The sequence below is a fragment of the Mus pahari genome, chromosome 9 (genome assembly GCF_900095145.1).
Source record: "Mus pahari chromosome 9, PAHARI_EIJ_v1.1, whole genome shotgun sequence".
NCBI classification, from domain to species: Eukaryota; Metazoa; Chordata; class Mammalia; order Rodentia; family Muridae; genus Mus; species Mus pahari.
The window spans coordinates 404871-430254 of record NC_034598.1 but is presented as its reverse complement, the minus strand read 5'-3'; the positions used below and the strand labels follow the sequence as shown (position 1 = coordinate 430254).

Here is a 25384-nt window from a genome sequence, read left to right as displayed (position 1 = left end):
TGGATCAATTTGCATTCTTCTACATGATAACCGCCAGTTGTGCCAGCACCATTTGTTGAAAATGCTGTCTTTTTTCCACTGGATGGTTTTAGCTCCCTTGTCAAAGATCAATATACTTGTTCTTTTATTTAATTAACTTTTGCAAGTTTATAGAAACATTGTCAACTTTTACATATAATTAAGGTGTTTAGTGTTGTACAACTCTTCTTTTGATAGTTGTCCATTGATTTAGCTCAATAATCTCTGTAGATGATTCATTGTCCACTCACTACACAGGAAAACTGCATGAACCAAACAGGAGCCACCACTGATGAAGACAGCAGACATTTGCTGTGCGGGTACACTGATTCTCAGCCACCAACTGTGGTTTGCTGTGAAAAAAGAACCTGGTTGTCATGAGTAGAGTTGGGTCAGCTCAATTTAATTAACCTTTAGGCACAGGAAAATGAGAACTAAATAATGAGAAGTATAGTGCCTATATATATATTTAATATAGCAGATTGTAGTCAGGCCAGTGACCAGAATGGAAGAATCACGAGAGGTGAGGTAGAAGGCTAGAGAAAAGTAGCAGGGATGTTATGAATAGATTTCAGAGGTTGACAGAAATTGGTTATGATACATCAGGGATATAATTACACATTTGGCTAAATTGGAGTAAAGGAAAAGATTAGTGCGGTGAAGATAAGCACCCATTTCAATTCATAAAAGGGCTAGGACAGGATATTGGTCCAGGTGCCAACATTTTAAGTAAAGGAAAATAAATATCTAGTATTTAAGAGAAGATTAGCTAATGGAGCTTATAGTTCCATAGTGTAGAGACAGAAACTAGCAGAGCAGTGGTGCTTTTGAAGAAGGGAAAACAGTGGTTTGAAAGGGAGTGAAGGAAACATGTTCTCTACTTGGGATTATGAAATGAGAAATTGAAATCCTTTCTGTGTTAGAAAATGGGGCCAACCAGAGCCTGTTAATACAAGAAGAGGACTGTAGACACTACTTTACAGCTGACTGGTGGCATGCTGTGATTTCTAGGGCTTGAGGCTGGAGGAGGTGGGGAATTAGAAAGGGTGATAGCTTGCATCAGAATAGTGAAAGGAATGCCTACAGTTAAACACTGCTACTGATGGTAGCCAGTGATCTGTGTCATTGATGGTGTTGGTGCTTATGTCAGCCTTGGATGAGTCCATTGAACAGTGATGGCTAACCTGGTAGATTTCTGGTGGCCAAAGAGAGTATAGGCAGATGTGAATGAGACACTTGAGTTAAACGTTAAGAGACTGATGATGAGTTCAAACTGGAAGTAATGAGAACTTGGTCTGTTGTAATTTAGTGACCAGAGGGAGAAGCAAAGAGTTCTGGGCACTAGCTCTGAGACCTGGCATACCCTACAGCATTGTTTATGGATGCCACTCTTATCTCTTAGTGATGTTTTGGAACATGTTTGCAAAGATTCAGTTCTCTCCTTTCTTTCAATAATTTAGTACTCTATTGACTTTATACACTTTAGGTTATACTCCTTTACAGCTTTCCATTAGAGTCTTCAGTTTGCAGTTATTTTCGGAACTGTTTGTATGTGTTATTAAGGAGTAATAATACGTGTTCTTAACATGTAATTCTACTTATTGATATTTTAATAATTTCTATATAAATTCCCAAAGATGCAATTACTAAGTAAAAGCACATTTATCTTTTAGATTTAGTAGATATGATTAGCTTTCCTGTTTTCATTAAATTAATTTAGAAATATTGTCTGACTATGTAGCTCAAGCTGGTACTGAATTCTTAATCTCCTGCCTCAACTTCCCAAGTAGCTGCTGGGATTGTGTCAGTTCTGGAGTGCCTTTCTTGGTACTAGAACTACTGTGTTTCATAATTGAAATCTTACTATTCATCTATTAGTCTGTTCTGGAGTGCCTTTCTTGGTACTAGAGCTACTGTGTTTCATAATTGAAATCTTACTATTCATCTATTATGAAAGTTTTTATATTATCCTTTCCCACTGAAGCTTTATGGTTCCTTCAACATGGCATTTTTGCATCCATGTTAGACTAGGCCTTATATGTATAAGTAGCTTAGTGCTTTCTTTCTGTGTCTGTATATAATTCTGAGCCCCTCTTCTAGAGCTGTTATTGCTAGGCTCCTGTTCTGGCCTTACCTATTGGAGTCATCTCTTTAATCTCCTGTTCCTAAGCAGTCAGTATGACTTCAGAGCTGAACTTTGTGCACTTGGGTTCAGTGTCTGACTACTTGGCATGGTGAATACTGGGAATTTAGCTCCCAGACTTTCTATCCAGACTTGTAACCACTTTGTTTTAGTTTTCCTTTTTACTTGGCTTATTTAAACCACTGTTGTGAATGTTTATTATTTTCTTATTCTAGAGTGGTAAGAGAGATCTATACTATTAATCAGTCTCTCATTTTGTCTATAGAAGCAGAAAAGTAATTTTATTCATTTAAAAAAAGTTAGACATTAATCCATTGTGCCTTACATCACTTAATCCTGTATTTTATTACCAATACCCTAAGTCTCACAGATTAGCTATCACCATCCAGGGCTGACGTAAGCACCAACAGTGTTCAAACAATATTGTGAAATTAGTACAGATATCAACCTCAAAGTTGCATATATTTATTTTGCATCTGTATTTTTTTTTATTTTTGCATTTGTATTTTTGCCATAGCACACATGTGGAGGTCAGGGAGTTGCTTACGTCACAATGTGGGTCCCAGATATCAAGCTCAGGTCATCAGACAAGCACCTTTATCTACTCACCAATCTCACTGGCCCCCAGAGAAGTAGCTTTTAAATCCAATTATAAAGGGCTTTTATTTTTAAAACAAGGGTAAAAAGTATTAGAAAGTCTTTGATGTGTTTGATTTATTTATTTATTGAGGCAGGGTCTCAATATAGCCTTGGCGGACCTGCGAGTTGATGTCGGACCAGACTGACTTTAACTCACAGAAATCTGATTGTCTCTGCCCCACTGAGTGCCATGGTTAGAAGTGTGTACCACTATGCCTGGTGATATGTTAATGCTAACTACAAAAGCATTCTACTCATAAAGTTAATAGCCCTTGGCATAGGGTGAGGAGTCTAAAAATCCAGAAAATTAAACTATTCTACCTTTGTTTCTATCTAATACAGACTCTTATCAACCACTCTATGACTGTCCCATGTGTGGGCTTGTCTGTACAAATTACCATATTCTCCAAGAACATGTGGACTTGCATTTAGAAGAAAGCAGCTTTCAACAAGGTATGTTTATGCCTAGAAATATTTCAATTTCTGCTTCCTAGAATACACATCTCTCAGGTTAATACCATGAATAAAGTTGTACCATTTAAAAGTAAATCTGTAGCCGGGCATGGTGGTGCATGCCTTTAATCCCAGCACTTGGGAGGCAAAGGCAGACGGATTTCTGAGTTCGAGGCCAGCCTGGTCTACAGAGTGAGTGCCAAGACAGCCAGAGCTATGCAGAGAAACTCTGTCTCGAAAAACCAAAAAAAAAAAAAAAAAAAAAAATAATAATAATAATAATAATAGATAAAAGTAAATCTGTTCTTTAGATAATTCTCACATAGCTGCACTGCTTTCCTTGAAGTTATTTTGCAGAAAAGTAAAGTATGAATTGTGGCGATCCTGGGTTTTGCTCTGACATGTGGAGGGCTCCTTGTTTAAGACAGTACATTTTAAACTGTGTGCCTTTCTAAAGTTTTCATTGACAAGTTGAGGCTGTTTTTTCATTGGTTTAAAGTAGTGAAGTTACTTTAGCATTTAGCCAGCAAAATTTTTGAACTAAGAAGCTGCTAATTTTAAAAACTGTGAATTTATGTGGACTTTATAACTGTTGTGTGACAAAATGATTTCTGGGGAGATACCACACACACACATCTACTTACCCCCAGGTAGGGAGCCCATGATAGACCCAAATACTGGTGTTACCAAAGTCCACTTTGGTGAACTGATAAGTTTTATTTGCATCACTTACAGGAGTATGGATGAGGGGTTACTTTACAGTTGTACATATGACTCAAAGACAGACGTATCACCAAGGCCCATTCAGTAATGGGGTATTGGTCACAAAATCTGGGAAACCTGGAGCATACTGCACAGCCTGTAAGCTGCTCAGGTGGTTGGAGTGTTCTTTCCAAGTGGCTCAGTTGGTCTAAACCTCTTCTTCAATAGGTGCTTGTTTGAGAGTCTGCAGCTTGACTCCCTTCTGTCAACTTTTGTTACTTACTCTAGCAGGGAGGAGCCTAGTGCATCTAGTCAGTTTTAGGGACTTCCTAAAGCTTTGTTTGTTTGTTTGTTTATCTTTCTGTTAAAAGCGCTACTGTGCAGGATGAAATGTTTCAATCTCAAGGAAATTGTTCCACAGTAGTAATTTAAAAGTCTCACTATGTGTTTCTAGTTGGTTGCCTTCTAAAATAATCAGTGTAATAATAACTTTACAGCATTTTTCTTCTGTTTTCTCTCTTTTATATTGTATGTGTTCATGTGTGTCTCAGTGCTTGTAAGTGGGTATGTGCCTGTGTGGACACCATATGACAACCTTGGATGTCATCCTCAGGAATGCTATATAGCTCCTTTAAGATGGGTCTCTTACTATCTTGGAGCACACAAATTAGGCCTGTTCCCAGGGTTGCTCCTATCTCCACCTCCCTAATGCTGGAATTACAATCATGGACAACCATACCAACATGTTTTACATGGTTCTAGACACTGAACTTAGGTTCTTATGTCTGTGAGGCAAGCCCTTTGCTGACTGAGCTATCTCCTGGGCCCGTTGTCTGTCCTTTTAGATAGTATTAAATGTGTAGGGTCTTGTATGAGTCTCTGAGGGCCACTGAAAAATAAAGCAACCTCTAAGAGAAGTTGTTTATATTTTTATTACTCTGTCAATATTTGGGAGTATATAAACAACTATTGGTAAAGTGGGAGATTTTAATGTTCCGGTGACTTACTGCCAATAATCATGATCTCTGCATCATGTACCTGCTTTGCTCATAACCACAAGAGGAAAAACCACGAGAGCATTGATGGAAGATTATTCTACATCATTAGTCTTTTACTGTTTACCCCAGTTAGCATGTCATTGTTGTTTAGGGTTCCTGTTGCTGTAATAAAACTACCAATATAAGCAGCCTGGGAAGGAAAGGGTTTATTTTATCTAAACATTTCCAGGTAACTGAGTGATTCATGATATTTAATGATGTTTTCTACCACTGAGGGAAGTCAGGGTAGGAACTCAAGGCAGGAACCTATAGGCAGGAGCATAGGCCATGAAGTGCTTCTGACTGGCTTGTTTTCTCCTGGCTTGTTCAGTCTCCTTTCTTAGAGCACCCAGGACCATCAGCCCAGGGGTGACATCACCCAAAATGGCTGAACCTTCCAACACCAGTCACTATGAAACACACTACAGACTTGCCTACACTCAATCTTTCGTTATTGTTATTATTTGTTTGTTTTTTTGTTTTGTTTTGTTTTGTTTTGTTTTGTTTTGTTTTGAGACAGTTTCACTATGTAGCTCTGGCTGTCTATGTTTAAACTCTAGTTTGTGTCAAGTTGACAAAAACTAGCCAGCACAGCTGTTTTCCTTTGAATAAGATTGTAAGAGGATGTTGTGGAAGGGGTAACCTTTTCAAAGCAGACTCTCTGGTAATTCTTACTTTATATCCATAAAGTAAGGCTTTGTATTCTATAAACCAATGAAAATAGTCTCAGGGCATGCTAAAAATCAGTTGTCAATTACATGCCCAAGAATGGAAGGGAGAACCTAGTAGGAAGGTGTAACAACAGCTGAGAGGTTTGCAAGAAAGAATATTCAGGTTTAGAATTAAATCAACAGGTTTGTAGATTGTACTGTCTCTGAATTGAGGAATACCTAGAAGACTCCATAACTGTTTCTTCTGGGTGTGACTCTGAGGGTGTTTTCAAGAAAAACTGATGCATGTGTTGGCAAACAGAGTGAAGATCTGCATTCAGTGTGGGCAGGTAGCATCTAATGTAACTAGGATTCTAGATGGACCAGGAAAGCTGAAGAAGGGGCAAACTCACTTTGACTCTTCCTTCTAGATTGGGACTTTTTCTTTTTCCTGCAGCTGCTCCTTGCCTTAAACTGCAGGGTATTTGGCTTTTGGACTCTGGGACTCTTGTGATAATCCTTACCAGAAATTTTGAGCCTTTGACCTCATACTGGGATCACTGATTTTGCCAAACTGATTCTACCACTTTCAACTTTCTCACTTCTGGTTTCTCTGTCTCTCAGGCTATAAAGAATGTATCATTATGTAATTCATTCCTGTGTGATTCATGATATTTAATGATGTTTTCTATCTTTCTGTCTCTCTGTCTTTCTCTCGTCTGTTGCCTTCTCTCTCTCTCTCTCCCCCCCCCTCTCTCTCTCTCTCTCTCTGTGTGTGTGTGTTTGTGAGTGAGTGAGTGAGTGAGTGAGTGTGCATGTGCACCTGTGTGTGGTGTTTTCTTATTTTGCTCTCAGTCCTGTTTTACTGGAGGACACTAACCAGTAAAGAATCTAGGAAACAAGATACAGTACAGAAGCCTTTGACTAAAGAATCTGAGTTTCACTGAGAGAGGATGCATTAAGCTATAAAATTATTCAGTTTGTTTGGCTGAAAACTGTTAACTGTAGTGAAACAGTTGGGGGTTGTGAATATATATTTTTTATATTCTTTATTACTTTCTTCATTCTCTCCATTAGTTGTGTTCAGAGACATCAATGACAAGAGTCATTCAACCTCTCACCTTTTGTCTTTCTCAGCAGGTGATACTTCCTAAAGGTGTTAGGATGTTCACATTAGCTAGTTAAGGAGAAATGCTTGTTGGAGCACAAGCACTGACTGAATCTGGGTTGTTACTCTTCAATAGGCATGGACAGAGAGTGTTCTAGTGATAGAGAATTAGCTCACCAGCTTCAGCAAGAAGAAGACAGAAAGAGGAAATCTGAAGAATCAAGACAAGAAAGGGAAGAGTTTCAGAAGTTGCAGGTACAAAGATTAGTAACAGTTTTATTGAATAGAGTTCTTGTTCCCTAAATGTGATTGTGAGATGTTTACTAATGGTTCACAGTCAAAAAGATTTTTACTAGTCTGTCCATGTTATGTAAAAAATATTTTTATCTGTACTTTATAGTTTATTGGGGGGGAGGGTGTTTAAAAGTAGCTCTTTTCCAAAGATGGAGAGATGGCTCAGTGGTTAAGACTGCTTACTGCTGTGGCAAAGGACCTGGGTTCATTTTCTAGCCCCTACTTCAGGCAGCTTACTTATAATTCCAGCTCCAGGCAATCCCATTCTTGCTTGTTACCCACACATGCACATGTGTACACACACATGCACATGTGTACACACACATGCACACACATGCACACACCCACAGGCATGCACAGTAAAATAAAAAAAAAAAAAGTATTGATTCTTGACTAATTCTAACACTAGGGAGACAGAGGAAGGTGAATCTCTTGAGTTTGAGACCAACCTGGGGCACATTACAAACTAACAAAAAAAAACCCAAAACAATGTTCAGATTAGAATAATCATTTCAGATAAAGTATGTGAAAGTCTTCATAGGAAACCCACAGGGTTTTGTTGTTTTTGTTTTGTTTTTTTCTTTCTTGTCTTTAAATGAAGAAGGAAAATAAATAAAGGAAATTTAGTGATTTTTTTTTTCTTTCCCCCCCCCCCCTGGATTAGACAACCATTAGGTAGTAAAGTGTGCCTGTAAAACTATGCAGATGTTGGGTTGATGTGTGAGTGGGGCACTGTATTGAGAATCTGTTTACTTAAAGCTATTGTGTATCTCTCCTTAGTCTTAGATTTTTTTTTTAAGGAATACAATTAAGACATTTTTTATTTTAGTGACTGTTCAGAGTTTAGCGGTTTATGATGTTTGAGGGCACATTTTCCTTATGTGAAGGTAGTGTCTATTGGACTAAAGTGGCAGCATCTGAGGGATTTTAATGCATTAAAAATTTTAATGTTTCTCCCTTTTCATTTCTAATTTGTGAACTATGGTTATTTATACTGATAATGTTTGTAGAGTTTTTAATGTCATTTGTATGTGTTAACAGGATAGTATAGTATAAATATATAGGGTTTATGAACATATCTAAAAATGTTTCCAGATTTATGTACACCTGAAAGCCTTTAGTATTGTGTATTATACATACACTTTTCTTCTGATTTTTTTTTTTTTTTCAGATATCTTACCCAGGACGGTTTTTCCTTGAAAATTGTTTTGGAAGATCTAGTTTAGGATCCCCTACCCCCATTATTCATTGGTTATTTATTTATTTACATAATTTTTTTATATTAGAATTCAGACAAGAAAAAAATTTTTTCTAAGTCTTTTTTTTTTTTTGCCATACATATTAGTTTTTTATAGTGTTGTGATCCTACTTGTCTACAGAAACACTTAAGGGAGGAATTTTTTATTTGAACTCACAATTTCAGGCTATCATAGTGGAAAACACTTGGAGAGGCCATTCACATTACAATGGAACAAACAGGAGGCCGATGTATGTCAGGAATTGGACCTGGTTTTTACTGGCCTGTTTTTGCCAGGGAAGCACAACTTCCTACAGGTTCTATAAAAGCCTCCTAAAATAGCACCTTTGTGTGAGACACAGGTATTCAAAACAGGGTCTGTAGTTTCATGTTCAAAATGTAACACCATAAAAATATATGAAACCTTTTGAGTATCAACAACACAGAAAGTCTATAACATTTAAAAAGGTTTGTTATTGTGCTAGATACTTGTAGCTGTGATCAAATACCTGACAAGAAGCAACATAAAGTGGGAGTGTTCATTTGGCTTACAGTTTGAGGGGATACAATCTGTCACAGCACAGAAGGCATGGCAGGAAGAATAGGAGGTTTTTCTGCATCCACAGTTAAGGAAACAACAAAATGGTTACAGGTCTCAGTACATCTTGTCCTTTCTATTCAGTCTGGAAAGCCAACCCATAGGATTGTCCAGTACATATTCAAAGTAGGTTTACCACTTTAACTAACCAAATTCATAAGCTTTCTCATATTAATTTCCCAGGGTTTATTTCCATGATGATTTTTATTTTGTGTACTCTTGTGTGTGTGTATTTCTTGCCCAATGCCATAGAGCATATATGGAAATCAGAGAACAACATTGGGGAATCAGTTCTGTCCTTCTACTATGGGTTTTAGAGATTTAATTCAGTACATTAGCCTTGCATGATAGACACTTTTACATATTGAGCTGTTCCACCAGATCTCCAAGCTTATTCAAAAACGCATCAAGTTGACAGTCAAAATATACTATTGCAACTCTGTCACCTTGACACCCAAACACATCCCATTTTTAAAAAAAGATTTATTTACTTGTTTTATGCATGTAAGAACATGTTGCTATCTTCAGAAACACCAGAAGAGGTCATTGGATCCCATTACAGATGGTTGTGGGCCACCATGTGGTTGCTGGGAATTGAACTCAGGACTTCTGCAAGGGTAGTCAGTGCTTTTAACCACTGAGCTATCTTTCTGGCCCCAAAACTCATCACTTTTAAACTATAGTGTTCCAGCACTTATCTCCATAGACTCATGGCTATCTCATCAAGGACAGAGGCATTCAGTCCAACTACCCATAGTCTTTAATGGTGTCAATACTATTCAAAACTATAAATAGAGTATCTTTTGACACCTGAGCACTATCTTAACTATAAATTAATATCCTGTAACAGAAAAAAAAAAGATGCATACTATTCCATAATGCACCTTATATTCTCTATGACTTCAAAGGATTTCATGGTCTTTTAATACAGTATACGTGCAGAGTCTCTTGTGAGGTTTAACCAATCTCTTAGCCTGTATAATATTACAAAACACATTTTGTGCTTTTACTATATGATGGTGCAGAGTGGATGTCCTAATTCCAAAAAGGAAGAACGATGACATAAACAAAAGAAATATGAGACCAATGCAAAAACACAGTGCAGCTGAGCAAGCACCAATGGGATAGTGCCATATTTAGGGTAGATAGATTTCCTATTGCTATTAACCCAGTCTAGACACATCCACACAGACATGGCCAAAAGTTTGTTTTCATGGTGATTTTAAAATTGTTTCAACTTGGTAACATTGTAAGTAGTCTAGATCTCAGGAAGTTTATCCATAAAGGCAGTTTATATGTTTGAGTCTCTCAGTCCATTTTTCAAAAACACAGCTCATTTATGATGAAGCATGATTGAGACTGAGTGATGTATGAACTAATAAGTAGGTCTTACTGGATCAGCAATGGGACAAAATAGCAAGTTTCCATAAGTTCTTTTGTAGCCATCAATATTGTTGGAATTTTGCCTTTCTTAATACCTTAACAGAAAGGTGGATCTTTCATTTCCATATTATAAAGAAAGCAACTAATTATTTGTAAGAGTTACAGAAACTTGCAGAAATATCTAATTATTAAGTTATTGATGTATGGTTTAATTTTCATTAAATCTTTACATTTACTTGTATGAAAAAAATCCATAAACCAGACTATTTCAACATCCATTTCCAAAAAAAATGAGAGTTAAAAGTTTCCATGTGGTTGAAGTACAGGGACATAAAAATTAAGTTATTTGTTTTTATGTTCAATAGCGGCAATATGGTTTAGATAATTCTGGAGGATACAAACAACAACAGCTACGACATATGGAGCTAGAAGTAAATAGGGGAAGAATGCATCCATCTGAATTTCATAGCAGGAAAGCTGACATGTTGGAATCAATAGCTATTGGTATTGATGATGGAAAAACAAAAACTTCTGGTGAGTGCTTAAAAATCCAAGTCACAGTTTTAATATTGCATATACCACTGGAGTAATAAAACCACTTGAATTTGTTGAATTTTCAGTCAATAGTTTATATAGTTGGAGGTGAAATTGTATGTTCACACATTTTTTACAAAACATTTTAAAACTTCTAAACATCTATTTTTATAGTAAATAGTTCACTTAAAATAATTTGGCTTAAATTGTATTAACTTACAACAATGGGAAATGAACCTTCTGGATTTTTAAAATTATATATACTAATTATATATGATAATGTTTCATTATGATATTTTCATATATGTATGTAGTATATTTTGGTCATATTCACCACCACCACCCCATTACCCTCTTTTGTTCCCTAGCTTCTGCTGCTCCCATTTCCTTTTCCCAGCTAGTATCCACCATTACCCCTTGACCCCATCTCATCCCTATTTCCACATGTTTTTTGTTTGTTTGTGTTTATTTGGTTTTGGTTAAGGGTTGATTACAAGAATATGAATGAACAGGAGCATGGGTAAGAAAAATGATGTTTCTCCATCCCCAAGCCCCAGTTAATGGTTAATTAACTTCATATAGCTTTTATGGAAGGAGAAGGACTTTACTAGCTCTTATCTAATCGTGGTTTAATGTCAGTAAATCCACAGAGATAGGTGGGTCCTTGTGAATACCTCTTATCTCTGTGACAAACTTAGTCTTGTTAAGATAGTCACTGCTGCTGAGTTTGAAAGCCATGCCTATAAGACAGCATTCCACATTTTCCTTCTTCCTCAGGCTCTGCTGTTTAACAATGCCCCCTTTATTGATATTTCCTGAGCCTTGGCGGGATTAATGTAGATAACCCATTTAGGACTGACTATCAAATGGTCATTTATTCTCACTCAGTTCTTTGAGTTGTTGCTGACACCCACTATCAAAAGAATCTCTGAAAATGTACAACAATACTAATTTATGGATATAAATAAAACATTTAGAAGACAGTTTAATAGGCATATCATGTCCATTTGGTTAAACTATAGTAGCTTTCCTATGGGGCCTGTGAGTTACCTACACAGGGGGATTTTGACCATATTTACAGTACCAGACAAGACTTCCCACTTGTTGATACACCTTCAATCTAGGCAGAAAGTTCTCGGATACACCAAAACAGTCATGTCACTGAACCTTCAGCTTAAACTTTTGGTTAACTGAATACAATACAGAAATATAAGCTACATGAATTTTACATCTATTAAAGCCATATTAAAGAAAATAAAAATTAACATAAAATTGCAGAAGCATATAGTGAATTATATGTTGATAAATCATTGTAAGTTGAAAATATTATAAGTTAAAATTGAATTTTATATATCTAAACTACTGAACACTGTAACTTAGCAAGATGTTTTTTTCTAATATGGTGACTGACTGTAAGCACTGTAGAAAATAACTTATTATATACTTATCCATTGCTCAGGAACACTTCAGGGTCAAGTATGGTTTCTGTTGAATATGTTGCTTTGGCAGTAAAGTTTATAAAACTTCTGTTGAACTATCAAGAGTTGAACTATCAGGAGTCTAAATCTCTTCTTATAATAATTTAAATGAAGTGTCTATGGGTACCATTTTAAAAGTTGTCAGTATCAAGAGGGTTTTTTCCATAGTTTTGTAGTTAGCATTTTCACCTCACAAGGATTATTAACTGAAATATTTTATATTCTTTGTATAATATACCAAATCTGTTATTATTTTATACTTTACAGGACATTTCAAGTGGAAACACTACAATTCAAAGGTTTAATAGCCTTATGAATATAATGGCTACCCTATTACTCATTTCATTTTGAATACTAAAAGCTTTATATACAGTGTTTCTTCTGGGCCCAAATGAACATTGTTATGTACTTGATACTTAGAGTGTATATAACATTCTTAAGACTTGCATAGTTGGCTAGCTAATATTAATAATCAGGTCTGCCTTATTCAAGAATGTATGCCATTTTTTCCAGTTATTGTTTTATTTGTTTGTCTTGTTTTTTTCCAATTATGTTTTAGTATCTCTGTTAGGGTACTAATACAGTTTATATGGAAACAGTTACGTTCTTATGACTAGCCTTTTTATTTTTTATTTTTTATTTTTTTATTTTTCTGAGACAGGGTTTCTCTGTATAGCCCTGGCTGTCCTGGAACTTACTCTAGAACAGGCTAACCTTGAATTCAGAAATCCACCTGCCTCTGCCTCCCAAGTGCTGGGATTAAAGGTGTGTGCCACCACTGCACAGCGACTTTTTTTTTTTAAGACATGATCTCACAGGGATTGAGAGATGGCTAAGTAGTTTAGAGGACTTGTTGCTCTTGGAGAGAACCCAGGTTTAATTACTAGCACGAATCTGATAGCTCACCATAGACTGTAACTCCAGATCCAGGGTATAAATGGATATTTATTCATATAAATACACACACACATACATATTTTTCTCTTCTTTTGTTTTCTTCCCTTCCCTTCCCCTCCCCTCCTCTCCCTTCCCCTCCCCTCCCCCATCCCATCCTCTCCCTTCCCCTCCCCTCCCTTCCCTTTTCTTTTCTTTTCTTTTTTTTTTTTTGTGACATGATCTTATTGATTAGCCCAGGCTGTCCTACAACTCTCTTTGTAGATTGAGCTGGTCTTAAACTCAGAGATCTACATGCCTCTGCCTCTCAAGTGCTGTGATTTAAAGTCATTCTATGCCAGACCTGTGTATGATATCTTTAGATAACAATTTTAAATTTGAATATATTTTCTAAATGTCATGTTTTTTGGAGGGAAGTTTGAGACTCTGTAGCACAGGCTGACCTGGAATTGATTGGTTAGCACTGTCTTTAGACTCTTAGCAGACCTCTGCCTTAGCCTTTAAGTGTTAGGATTATAGCTATAAGCCACCACACACTGCAAATCTCTCAATTTTTGTTTTTATTGTGTGTGTTTTGGATGGAAGGGTTTTTTTTTTTTTTTTTTTTTTTTCAAAAATGTGCTTTTTTTTTTTTTTTTTAGAACTTTTTTTTTTGATTTATTTATTTATTATATGTAAGTACACTGTAGCTGCCTTCAGACACTCCAGAAGAGGGCGTCAGATCTTGTTACAGATGGTTATGAGCCACCATGCGGTTGCTGGGATTTGAACTCCGGACCTTTGGAAGAGCAGTCGGGTGCTCTTACCCACTGAGCCATCTCACCAGCCCCAAATGTGCATTTCTCAATGATTCTATAAGTATGCTGTTTTATATTTTCATCAGCATATATGTTTGTGTACTATTTACATGCTTGATGCTCATGAAGCCTAAAATTGGGCATCAGATACTCTAGACCTGGGGTTACAAATGTTTTTAACCACTGCATGTGTGCTGGGAATAGAACCCGTATTCCCATGCTTTTATTTTTATTGATTTATTTCCCCACTCCACCCTATGTTTTTATTTTTAATCTACTTGGTTTCTTTGTTTATGAGGTCAGGGTAGGGTTGAGATTGGAAGGAAGGAGGGAATCTGGGTTTTTGTTCTTATTTATAACAGTGTTATATTTGTATGCACATATATATATATATGAGTACATATATATATATGTAGTTCTTTTTCTGACACCATCTGCAAAGGTGTCAGATGCCCTGGAGTTTGTGTTGGAGTTGAATTGCCCAATGTGGGCATTGGGAACTGAACTCGTGACCTTTGCAAAAGTAGCAAATGTCCTTTCTGCTGAGCCAGCTCACCAACTTTTAAATTTTTAAATTTTATTTTTTTTTAAAGATTTTAATTTCTTGTTAAGTGTGCAGGTCTCTATTAGTCATTTAACACCCTTTTATATATTTATAGCCTTATATTTTAAACAGGAAAGTATAATTTAACAATAGGTAGCATATTTGGAAAACATCTAAGGAAATTTAGGAATTAAAAATACTTTTCAGTGGTTAAGAGCACTGATTGCACTTCCAGAGGTCTTGAGTTCAATTCCCAGCAACCACATGGTGGCTCACAACCATCTGTAGTGGGGTCTGATGAACTTTTCTGGTGTATGTCTGAAGACAGCTACAGTGTACTCATATAAATAAAAATAAACAATACAAAGTAATTCTAAGAAAGTTGTGTGGTATTATTGCTAAGATGAAGGTTACCAGGAAGTGAGGTATTCCTGTCTTATATGTAACAAGCATGGCAGAGTATACTCAAATATATACCAATTATAGATTTCCCCCTTTTCATTCTTAAAGGACTGTCTTAAATCTTGGTATCATTCAAGTCAACATTCAACATTCTGTTCCCAGGTGCCTGTTCTGTGTATAAACTTAAGACACTTAGACTCTTACATGTCACTTCACCATTTTTTTCTCTATATAAACTTAGTACTCACTAACAAGTCATTTCCATTACTCTTTTTCTTCAATGTAAATCTTATTTGTCTTCCCCCCCCCCCTTAATTTATAACTAACTTCTGTAGTGGTTATAGCTATAGCTATTGGTTACATGATTATTTTTTGTTTGTTTGTTTGTTTTGTTTTTATCTGTCCCCCTAAAGACATATTTTTTGTATTTTATTCAAATAAAATACATATAATGACTTTCCTTTTTCATGCCGCATACTATGAGACAGCATGAACTACATAACAGACATCACTGCACTGAAGTGGGTAGCTTCAGAGTTTTTAAAGAAGACTAAATATACACAAAATCCTTGCTTAACCAAATTCTAACATTTAGTCTAGTGACATTTTCCAGGGATGTTGTCACATTTATCTTTTTATGGCTTAGAACTTACTATCATGATATGTATATAAAGTATAATACTGAAATAAAATTAAAACCCATTGCACAATTTGTTTTTTGAATCAAATAATTTTATGTCAAGAAGAATGCTAAAAGGTCAGATGGAGGCCACATTGCAATCGGCTGTATATGCTGTGGATTAATGTGAAACACTATAGGCTGTCAGCAGGTACTTTCTTTCAGGTGGAAACAGGTTGACTAAGACTGAACAAGCTCTAGTAGTGCATGTAATAAATGGAAAGACAAGAAGAGTATTCATTATGTAAGTATACTTTTGTGTCTCAGGCTTTGCAGTTGAAGAGCTTTAAGATGCAAGAAATGTCAATGCAAGGAGTACTATTTTAGTGTTAGAAAGCTTGGGTTGTGGGGACAGTACATGAGTTAAGGTTGTAACAATGAGAAGTAAATTAAAGCTGAGTTGCAAGGGTTTTTCTTTGGTCTTGAGGTCGATGTTAGATGTATAAACAGCAATTTAATGATGATAAATGAATCTTTCTAATGAAGTGTGTTAAATCTCTTGTATTTTAGGAATTATTGAAGCCCTCCATAGGTATTATCAGAACACTGCCACAGATGTAAGGTGTGTGTGGCTTTCTGCAGTAGTGGATCACTTTCACTCATCTTTTGGAGACAAAGGTTGGGGTTGTGGTTATAGAAATTTCCAGATGCTACTGTCATCATTATTGCAAAGTGATGTATATGGTGACTGCTTGAAAGGTATGTAAAGTACTATTAACCTCTGAGCTTATGATATACAGAAGGTATTAGGAATAACTGTCTTAGAAACTCATGTGAGTTTGTCTAGTACACTATATGTGATTGAATTCCATTATTGTTCAGTGTATTAGTACCTTGCCTTCTGACTTATTTGCTTATATAATTTCAGGTATGTCAGTTCCTTGTATTCCAAAAATTCAGTCTATGATTGAAGATGCATGGAATGAAGGTTTTGATCCTCAGGGGGCCTCTCAACTTAATAACAGATTACAGGGAACAAAGGCCTGGATTGGAGCATGTGAGATTTATACACTTTTGACCTCACTGAGAGTAAAGTATGTACCTGTAAACAGTAGCCAACATTATTGTGTTCATTTGCAAATTACTAGCATTAAATTTAGTATGACTAAAGTTAGCAACTGTCTTACCTATACTTTCATGCTGTGTGTGGTAAAAGCTACATTTTCATGCTCATAAAAGCAATTTCAATGAGAAAGGGTTTGCTTTGACTTACAGTTTCAAAGGATACATTCCATCATGGTAGGAACCAGTGAAGGCATAGTGGCAGAATGCAGACTTTCAGTCACAGTGCAATGGCAGTCAGAAAGCAGCGCCTTAGGAAATGTAAACCTGCTGAAAAGGTTCAGGGCCTGCATCCAGTGATCTGCTTCTTCTAGTGAGGTGACTTCTCCTAGTTTCCACAACCTTTCCAAATAGCACTGCTAGCTCACCAAGTCTAACGTGAGCCTACAAGGGGCATTTCACATTTGAACTACAGAAGAAACCTATAACTGTTTAGAATATTTTGTATATTTCATTGTTGTGAGAGACAAGGATGGGCTGTGTAGGCAGAAGTTTATAATAATAAATATACTAAATGCTTCTGGCTATACTTTAAAATAGCTTTGGAGTAACACAGAAGTGAGTTTACCTCAACAGTCTCATTTATTCAAGATGACTCCACTGTAGTCTGGGGTCAAATAGAGACATGGATGTAGAAATGTGAATTCCCACATGTTTTCCTGTGTTCTTCCCTATGGAATTAAAGAAAATTGAACATATTCAGAATTTCTTTTTACATTTATTTATATATTTATTCATTTATAGAAGAAAATATTTAGATAATTTTGACTAGTACAAATGACTTCTACTGGGGATTAAAACCAGAACTTAGCTTCTTTGTTTTTTTCTTTTAAATAAAGTTATACAAAAATTTACTGATAGAATTTTTAATGTTTTTCTGTTTACACTGTTATAAGTTTGCTGAGTATAGAACAATCCTGCAAGAAGTCAGTTTTCTTTAAAACTTCAAAAAATATTTAACTATTTTTGTTATATACACACACACACACACACACACACACACACATATACATAGATGCATGTTTGTGTATATGTACATCTGAGTGCACATGCCTTTGGATCCCCTGGAGATGGAGTTATCAGCCAGTTCTGACTAAATGTGAGTCATTTGCAAGAGTAGTATGTGCTTTTAGCTTCTGAGCTATTTCTCTAAGCACCTAACTTGAGTATGTAGAGGTCAGAAGACAAATTTGTGGAGCTGTTCTTCCACCTTGATGTGGGTTCTGGGGATGGAACTCAGGTCACCATGCTTGCACAGCAAACAACTGTACTCGTTGAACCATCTTGCCCACAGAACCATGAGGTTTCTAGTTGATCATCAGGGCTAGAGACATTAGAATAAAGGTGATAATGTCCCAGGTTATTGCATATGAGTTTTAAAAATCAAGCATAGTCTTTATTTGCTATTCAGGGATACTTTTTATGTTATGAAATCTTTGTAAACTTTAGCTCATTTGTCAGTCTTATTACAAATGATTTGAATAATTTGAATTGCTATGGTGATTTGAATAATGATTTTTCCCACAAAATGATCTTGAGAGTAAGAGTAAAAATTTATGTTTACTTTTTTCTTCATAGTGAAGTAATAGAAACACAAATATATTCTACATTAAGATTAAAATTTTTGTTAGAATAATTACATTTATGTAAAAATTTGTAAAATATTCACTAAATTATCTGCTTTTTCAATTGTTTAGGTGCCGCATTATTGATTTTCATAAGTCAACTGGTCCTTTGGGTACACACCCTCGCTTATTTGAATGGATATTAAACTATTATTCTTCAGAGACAGAAGGAACTCCAAAGATCATGCGTACATCTAAACCTCCTCTCTATCTGCAGCATCAGGGTTGGTAGATCTCATACACACAACTGTGATATTTTTAAAATAGCAGATGACTCTTGCTTATGGACAGGTAGAGGGTGGGGGGTGCTGTGGTTATTATCAGAGCTACTTTTCATTCTGGTCCCTCCTGGGGAACCCAGCATTCTGGGGCCTTTGCATTTCCTGTGCACAGTTTCTGGTTCACTACTCTGATTATTCATCCCTGTCCTTTTCCAGTCTTTGCCTTGTTGTCACTTATGTTAAGCCTTTTCTGACTGTACTTATTTAAAAGTGAATGTATGTGTGCATGCATGTGTGTGTGTGTGTGTGTGTGTGTGTGTGTTAAACACACAGAACCACACACGGAGAAGTCGAATGTATATATAGTAATATCTGTGTATAGTTGTGACATATTAACTATTACTTATGCATTGAATAGGTCACAGTCGAACAGTTGTTGGAATTGAAGAGAAAAAAAACCGAACATTATGTTTGCTAGTATTTGATCCTGGATGTCCTTCTCGAGAAATGCAGAAACTGTTAAAGCAAGATACGGATGCTGGTAGTCTTAGGCAACTACGGAAATTTGTGGGAAATCTAAAACATAAGCAGTACCAGATAGTAGCAGTAGAGGGTGTTCTTTCCCCAGAGGAAAAAGTTGTAAGTATTGGGTGAAGTAGTTTAAAATTTTTAGTTAAAATCGGTGTTGTCTTTATCTTCTCATAACTCATTCTATTCAGAAATGACAAATATATTTGTCTTTAATATTGAATTTCTAGAATAGACATTTTTAAAGTTAAATGGCCTTTCAGTTGTTTAACTCATCTTCATAAAAAATTTAATTTTATGATTTAAACTTAATTTTTGATATTGAGTGATAAATAACAACAATATGGTTGATAGGCCGCAGAAGTGGCAGATGCAGAAGCGGCCTACATCTGCATCCAAGAGGTGAAGCTGATCCTTCACCTACCCTGCCAAAGGAGAGCTTGCCACCGGGGAGTCTGACTCCTGGAAACAGATGAGATTATCATTTTCTCTCCAGTGACTCTCTAAGGAGGGTCCACTCAGGAGAACACAGGCTACAGAAGTGGCAGAGCAGCTGGGACAGGGTCCTACGAGCCTACATCTGCACCAAGGAGGTGGGGCTGTTCCACAGCCCTCTGTGCACTGTTCTTGCCAGGAGGAAGCTGGTCTCCCAGGAATGCTGATACTTGCTTACAGATTCACAGGAGGAACAAGCTCCAGCCAGAAATAGCAAGAACATCTAACACCACAGATTACCAGATGGCAAAAGGCAAACATAAGAGTCTTACCAACAGAAACCAAGACTACTTGGCATCATCAGAACNCAGTACTCCCACCACAGTGAGTCCTGGATACCCCAACACACTGGAAAAGCAAGATTTGGATTTANAATCACATCTCATGATGCTGGTAGAGGATTTTAAGAAGGACATGAATAACTCCCTTAAAGAAATACTGGAGAACATAGCTAAACAGGTAGACACACTTAAAGGGGAAACACAAAAATTCCTTAAAGAATTACAGGAAAACACAGGTACAGGTAGAAGCCTTAAAGAGGAAACACAAAAATCCATTAAAGAATTACAGGAAAACAATCAAACAGGTGAAGGAATTGAACATCCAGGATCTAAAATTGGAAGTAGAAACAATAAAGAAATCACTCTGGGCAGTGGTGGTGCATGCCTTTAATCCCAGCACTTGGGAGGCAGAGGCAGGGAAATTTCTGAGTTTGAGGCCAGCCTGGTCTACAGAGTGAGTTCCAGGACAGCCAGGGCTATACAGATTAACACTGTCTAGAAAAGACCAAAAAGAAAAAAAAATCACAGAGAGAGACAAATCTGGAGTTAGAAAGCCTAGGAAAGAAATCAGGAGCCATAGATGCAAGCATCACCAACAGAATGCAAGAAATAGAAGAGAGAATCTCAGGTGCAACAATCTCATGGACACAACAATCAAAGAAAATGCAAAATGCAAAACGGTCCTAATTCAAAACATTCAAGAAATACAGGACATAATGAGAAGACCAACCCTAAGCATAATAGATATAGATGAGAACGAAGATTTTCAACTTAAAGGCCCAGTACATATCTTCAACAAAATTCTAGAAAAAACTTGCCTAACCTAAAGAAAGAGATTCCCAGGAACATAAGAAGCCTACAGAACTCCAAATAGTTTGCTCCAGAAAAGAAATTCCCCATCACATAATAATCACAACACCAAATGCACACAACAAAGAAAGAATATTACAAGCAGTAAGGAAAAAATGTTAAGTAAGATCTGAAGGCTGACCTATTATAATTATACCAGACTTCTCACCAGAGATTATAAAAGCCAGAAGATCCTGGACAGATGTTATACAGACCCCAAGAGAACACAAATGCCAGCCCAGGCTACTATACCCAACAAAACTCTCAATTACCATAGATGGACAAACCAAAATATTCCATGACAAAACCAAATTTACACAGTATCTTTACATGAATCCAGCCTATCAAAGGATAATAAAAGGAAAACTCCAGCACAAGGAGGGAAACTACACCCTAGAAAAAGCAAGAAAGTAATTTTTCAGCAAACTTAAATGAAGATAGCCAAATGAACAGAATCCCAACTCTAACAACAAAAAAATAACAGGAAGCAACAATGAACTTTTCTTTATTATCACCATATCAATGGACTCAATTCACCAATAAAAAGACATAGACTAACAGACTGGCTATGTAAACAGGACCCAACATTTTGCTGCATACAGGAAACCCACCTCAGGGACAAAGACAGATACTACCTCAGAGTAAAAGGTTGGAAAACATTTTTCCAAGCAAATGGTCCCAAGAAACAAGCTGGAGTAGACATATTGATTGCAAATAAAAATCGATTTTCAACCTAAAGTTAACAAAACAGACAAGGAGGGGCACTTCATACTCATCAAAGGTAAAATCTACCAAGATGAACTCTCAATTCTGAACATATATGCTCCAAATGCAAGGGCATCCACATTCATTAAAGAAAGTAAAGCTCAAAGCACACGTTGCACTGCTCACAATAATAGTGGGAAGCTTCAACTCCCCACTCTCATCAGTGGACAGATCCTGGAAACAGAAATTAAACAAAGATACAATAAAACTAACAGAAGTTATGAAACAAATGGATTTAACATATCTATAGAATATTCTATCCTAAAACAAAAGGGTATACCTTCTTTTTTTTTTTTAAATTTTTTAGTTCTTCGAGTTTTTTTTTTTAAGATTTATTTATTTATTTATTTATTATATGTAAGTACACTGTAGCTGTCTTCAGACACTTCAGAAGAGGGAGTCAGATCTTGTTACGGATGATTGTGAGCCACCATATGGTTGCTGGGATTTGAACTCAGGACCTTCAGAAGAGCAGTCAGGTGCTCTTGCCTGCTGAGCCATCTCACCAGCCCCGGGTATACCTTCTTCTTAGCATGTCATGGTACGTTCTCCAAAATTGCATATAATCAGCAGGCCTCAACAGATATACAAATGTTGAAATAATCCCATGCATCTTATCAGATCCCCACGGACTAAGGCTGATATTCAATAACAACATAAATAATAGAAAGCCCAAATACATGTGGAAGCTAAACAACACTCTACTCAGTGATAACTTGGTCAAGGAATAAAGAAATTAAAGACTTTTTAGAGTTTAATGAAAATGAAGACACAACATACCCAAACTTTTGGGACACAATGAAACCTGTGCTAAGAGGAAAAGTCATAGCTCTGAGAGCCTCCAAAAAGAAACTGGAGAGAGCATTCACTAGCAGCTTGACAGCACACTTAAAAGCTCTAGAATAAATAGAAGGAAATTCATCCATGAGGAGTGGCCAGCAGGAAATAAACTCAGGGCTGAAATCAATCAATTAGAAACAAAAAGAACTATACAAAAATATCAACCAAACCAGGAGGTGGTTCTTTGGGAAAATCAACAGAATAGATAAAACCCTTAGTGAGACTAACTAGAGGACACTAGGACAGTATCCTAAATAAGAAAATCAAAAATGAAAACGTAGACTTAACAATCTGAGGAAATAAAAAACAAAAAAACATCAGATCCTACTACAAAAGCCTGTACTCAACAAAACTGGAAAACCTGGATGAAATGGACAGTTTTCTAGACAGGCACTAGGTACCAAAGTTAAATCAGGATCAGATTAACAATCTAAACAGTCCTATATCCCCTAAAGAAATAGAAACAGTCATTAATAGTCTCCCAACTAAAAAAAGCCCAGGACCAGATGGGTTTAGTGCAGAATTCTATCAGACTTTCAAAGAAGACCTAATTCCAATACTCTTAAAACTATTTCACAAAATAGAAACAGAAGGTAATCTACCCAATTTCTATAAAGCCACAATTACTCTGATACCTAGACCACACAAAGGTCCAACAAAGAGAACTCCCGACCAATTTCCCTTATGGATATTGATGCAAAATACTCAAAAAATTCTTGCAAACTGAACCCAAGCATACATCAAAATGTTCATCCATCATGATCAAATAGGCTTCATCCCAGAGATGCAGGGATGGTTTAATATACAGAAATCCATCAACATATCCCACTATAAAACTCAAAGTCAAAAACCACATGATCATCTCATTAGATGCTGAGAAAGCAATTGACAAAATCTAACACCCATCCATGATAAAAGTTTTGGAAAGATCAGGAATCCAGTACTCATACCTAAACATAATAAAAGCAATTTTCTGTAAACCAGTAGCCAACAGCAAACTAAATGGAGAGAAACTTGAAGCAATCCCACTAAAATCAGGGACTAGACAAGGTTGCCCACTCTCCCTATCTATTCAATATAGTACTTGAAGTCCTAGCCAGAGCAATTGGACAACAAAAAGATATCAACAGGATAAAACTGGAAAGGAAGAAGTCAAAATATCACTGTTTGCAGATGATATATTTAAGTGACCCTAAAAATTCCACCAGAGAACTCCTAAACCTGATAAACAGCTTCAGTGAAATAGATGTATAAAATTAACTCAAATCAGTGGCCTTTCTCTACACAAAGGATAAACAGGCTGAGAAATTAGGGAAATGAGACCCTTCACAATAGTCACAAATAATATAAAATACCTTGATGTGACTAAGAAAATAAAAGATCTGTGTGATGAAAACTTCACGTCTCTGAAGAAAGAAATCAAAGAAGATCTAAGAAGGTGGGAAGCTCTCCCATGCTCATGGATTGGCCGGATTAATGAAAATGGCTATCTTGCCAAAAGCAATCTACAGATTCAATGCAATCCCCATCAAAATCCCAACTAAATTCTTCACAGAGATAGAAAACACAATTTGCAAATTCATCTGGAATAACAACCTAGGATAGCAAAAACTATTCTCAACAATAAAAGAACCTGTGGTTAAATCACTATCCCTGACTTCAAGCTGTACTACCAGGAAATTGTGATAAAAACTGCTTGGTACTTATACAGTGACAGACAGGGATGTCAATGGAATAGAATTGAAGACCCAGAAATGAACCCACACATCTGTAGTTACTTCATCTTTGACAAAGGAGCTAAAACCATCCAGTGGAAAGAAGACAGTATTTTCAACAAATGATGCTGATTCAACTGACAGGGTGTAGAAGAATGTGAATTGATCCATTTTTATCTCACTGTACAAAGGTCAAGTCTAAGTGGATCAAGGAACTCCACATAAAACTAGATACACTGAAACTTATAGAGGAGAGAGTGGGGAAGAGCCTCGAACATATGTGCACAGAGGAAAATTTCCTGATAGAACACTAGTGGCTTGTACTGTAAGATCAAGAATTAACAAATGGGACCTCCTAAAATTACAAAGCTTCTGTAACGCAAAGGACACCATGTCAGTAAGACAAAAGACAACCAGCAGATTCGGAAATTTCTTTTCCAACCCTAAATCTGTTAGAGGACTAATATCCAATAAATACAATGAACTCAAGAAATTAAACTCGAGAAAACTCAATAACCCTATTAAAAAAAAAATAGGGTTCAGAGCTAAACCAAGAATTTTCAACTGAGGAATACCGAATGGCTGAGAAGCACCTAAAACAATGTTCACCATCCTTAGTCATCAGGGAAATGCAAATCAAAACAACCCTGAGATTCCACCTCACACCAGTCAATGGCTAAGATCAAAAACTCAAGTGGCAGCAGATGCTGGCAAGGATGTGGAGAAAGAGGAACACTCCTCTATTGCTGGTGGGACTGCAAGCTGGTATAACCACTCTGGAAATCAGTTTGGTGGTTCCTCAGAAAATTTGAGATAGTACTACCCTAGGATTCAGCAATACCTGGGCATATACCTAGAAGATGCTCCAACATGTAATAAGGACACATGGCCCACTATGTTCATAGTAGTCTTATTTATAATAGCCAGAAGCTGGAAAGTGCTCAGATGGAATGGATACAGAAAATATGGTAATTTACACAATGGACTACTATGCAGCTATTAAAAACAATGAATTTATATTTCAAATGCTATCCTGAAAGTCCCCTGTACCCTCCCCCCTCTGCTCCCCTACCCACCCACTCCAACTTCTTGACCCTGGTGGTCCCCTGTACTGGGGCATATAAAGTTTCCAAGGCCAAGGGGCCTCTCTTTCCAATGATGGCCAACTAGGCCATCTTCTGCTACATATGCAGCTAGAGACATGAGCTCTGGGGGTAATGGTTTGTTCATATTGTTGTTCCACCTATAGGTTTGCAGACTCCTTCAGCTCCTTGGGTACTTTCTCTAGCTCCTCCATTGGGGACACTGTGCTCAATCCAATAGATGACTGTGAGCATCCACTTCTGTATTTGCCAGGCACTGGCATAGCCTCACAAGAGACAGCTATATCAGGGTCCTTTCAGCAAAATCTTG

The 25384-nt window shown here is 36.6% G+C and overlaps 1 protein-coding gene across 5 annotated transcripts in view; it reads left to right on the top strand.

Annotated features, from left to right (window-relative positions):
* Positions 1-25384, top strand: part of Zup1 (zinc finger containing ubiquitin peptidase 1) — a 34702-nt gene that overhangs the window by 5207 nt on the left and 4111 nt on the right. For all 5 annotated transcript variants that reach the window (XM_029542518.1, XM_029542519.1, XM_029542521.1 and 2 more), the window contains 7 exons: positions 3143-3253; positions 6887-7005; positions 10628-10796; positions 16101-16289; positions 16459-16624; positions 18350-18501; positions 18917-19137. In XM_029542518.1, the coding sequence (XP_029398378.1) occupies positions 3143-3253; positions 6887-7005; positions 10628-10796; positions 16101-16289; positions 16459-16624; positions 18350-18501; positions 18917-19137 (1127 nt within the window). The remainder of the gene's footprint in view (positions 1-3142; positions 3254-6886; positions 7006-10627; positions 10797-16100; positions 16290-16458; positions 16625-18349; positions 18502-18916; positions 19138-25384) is intronic.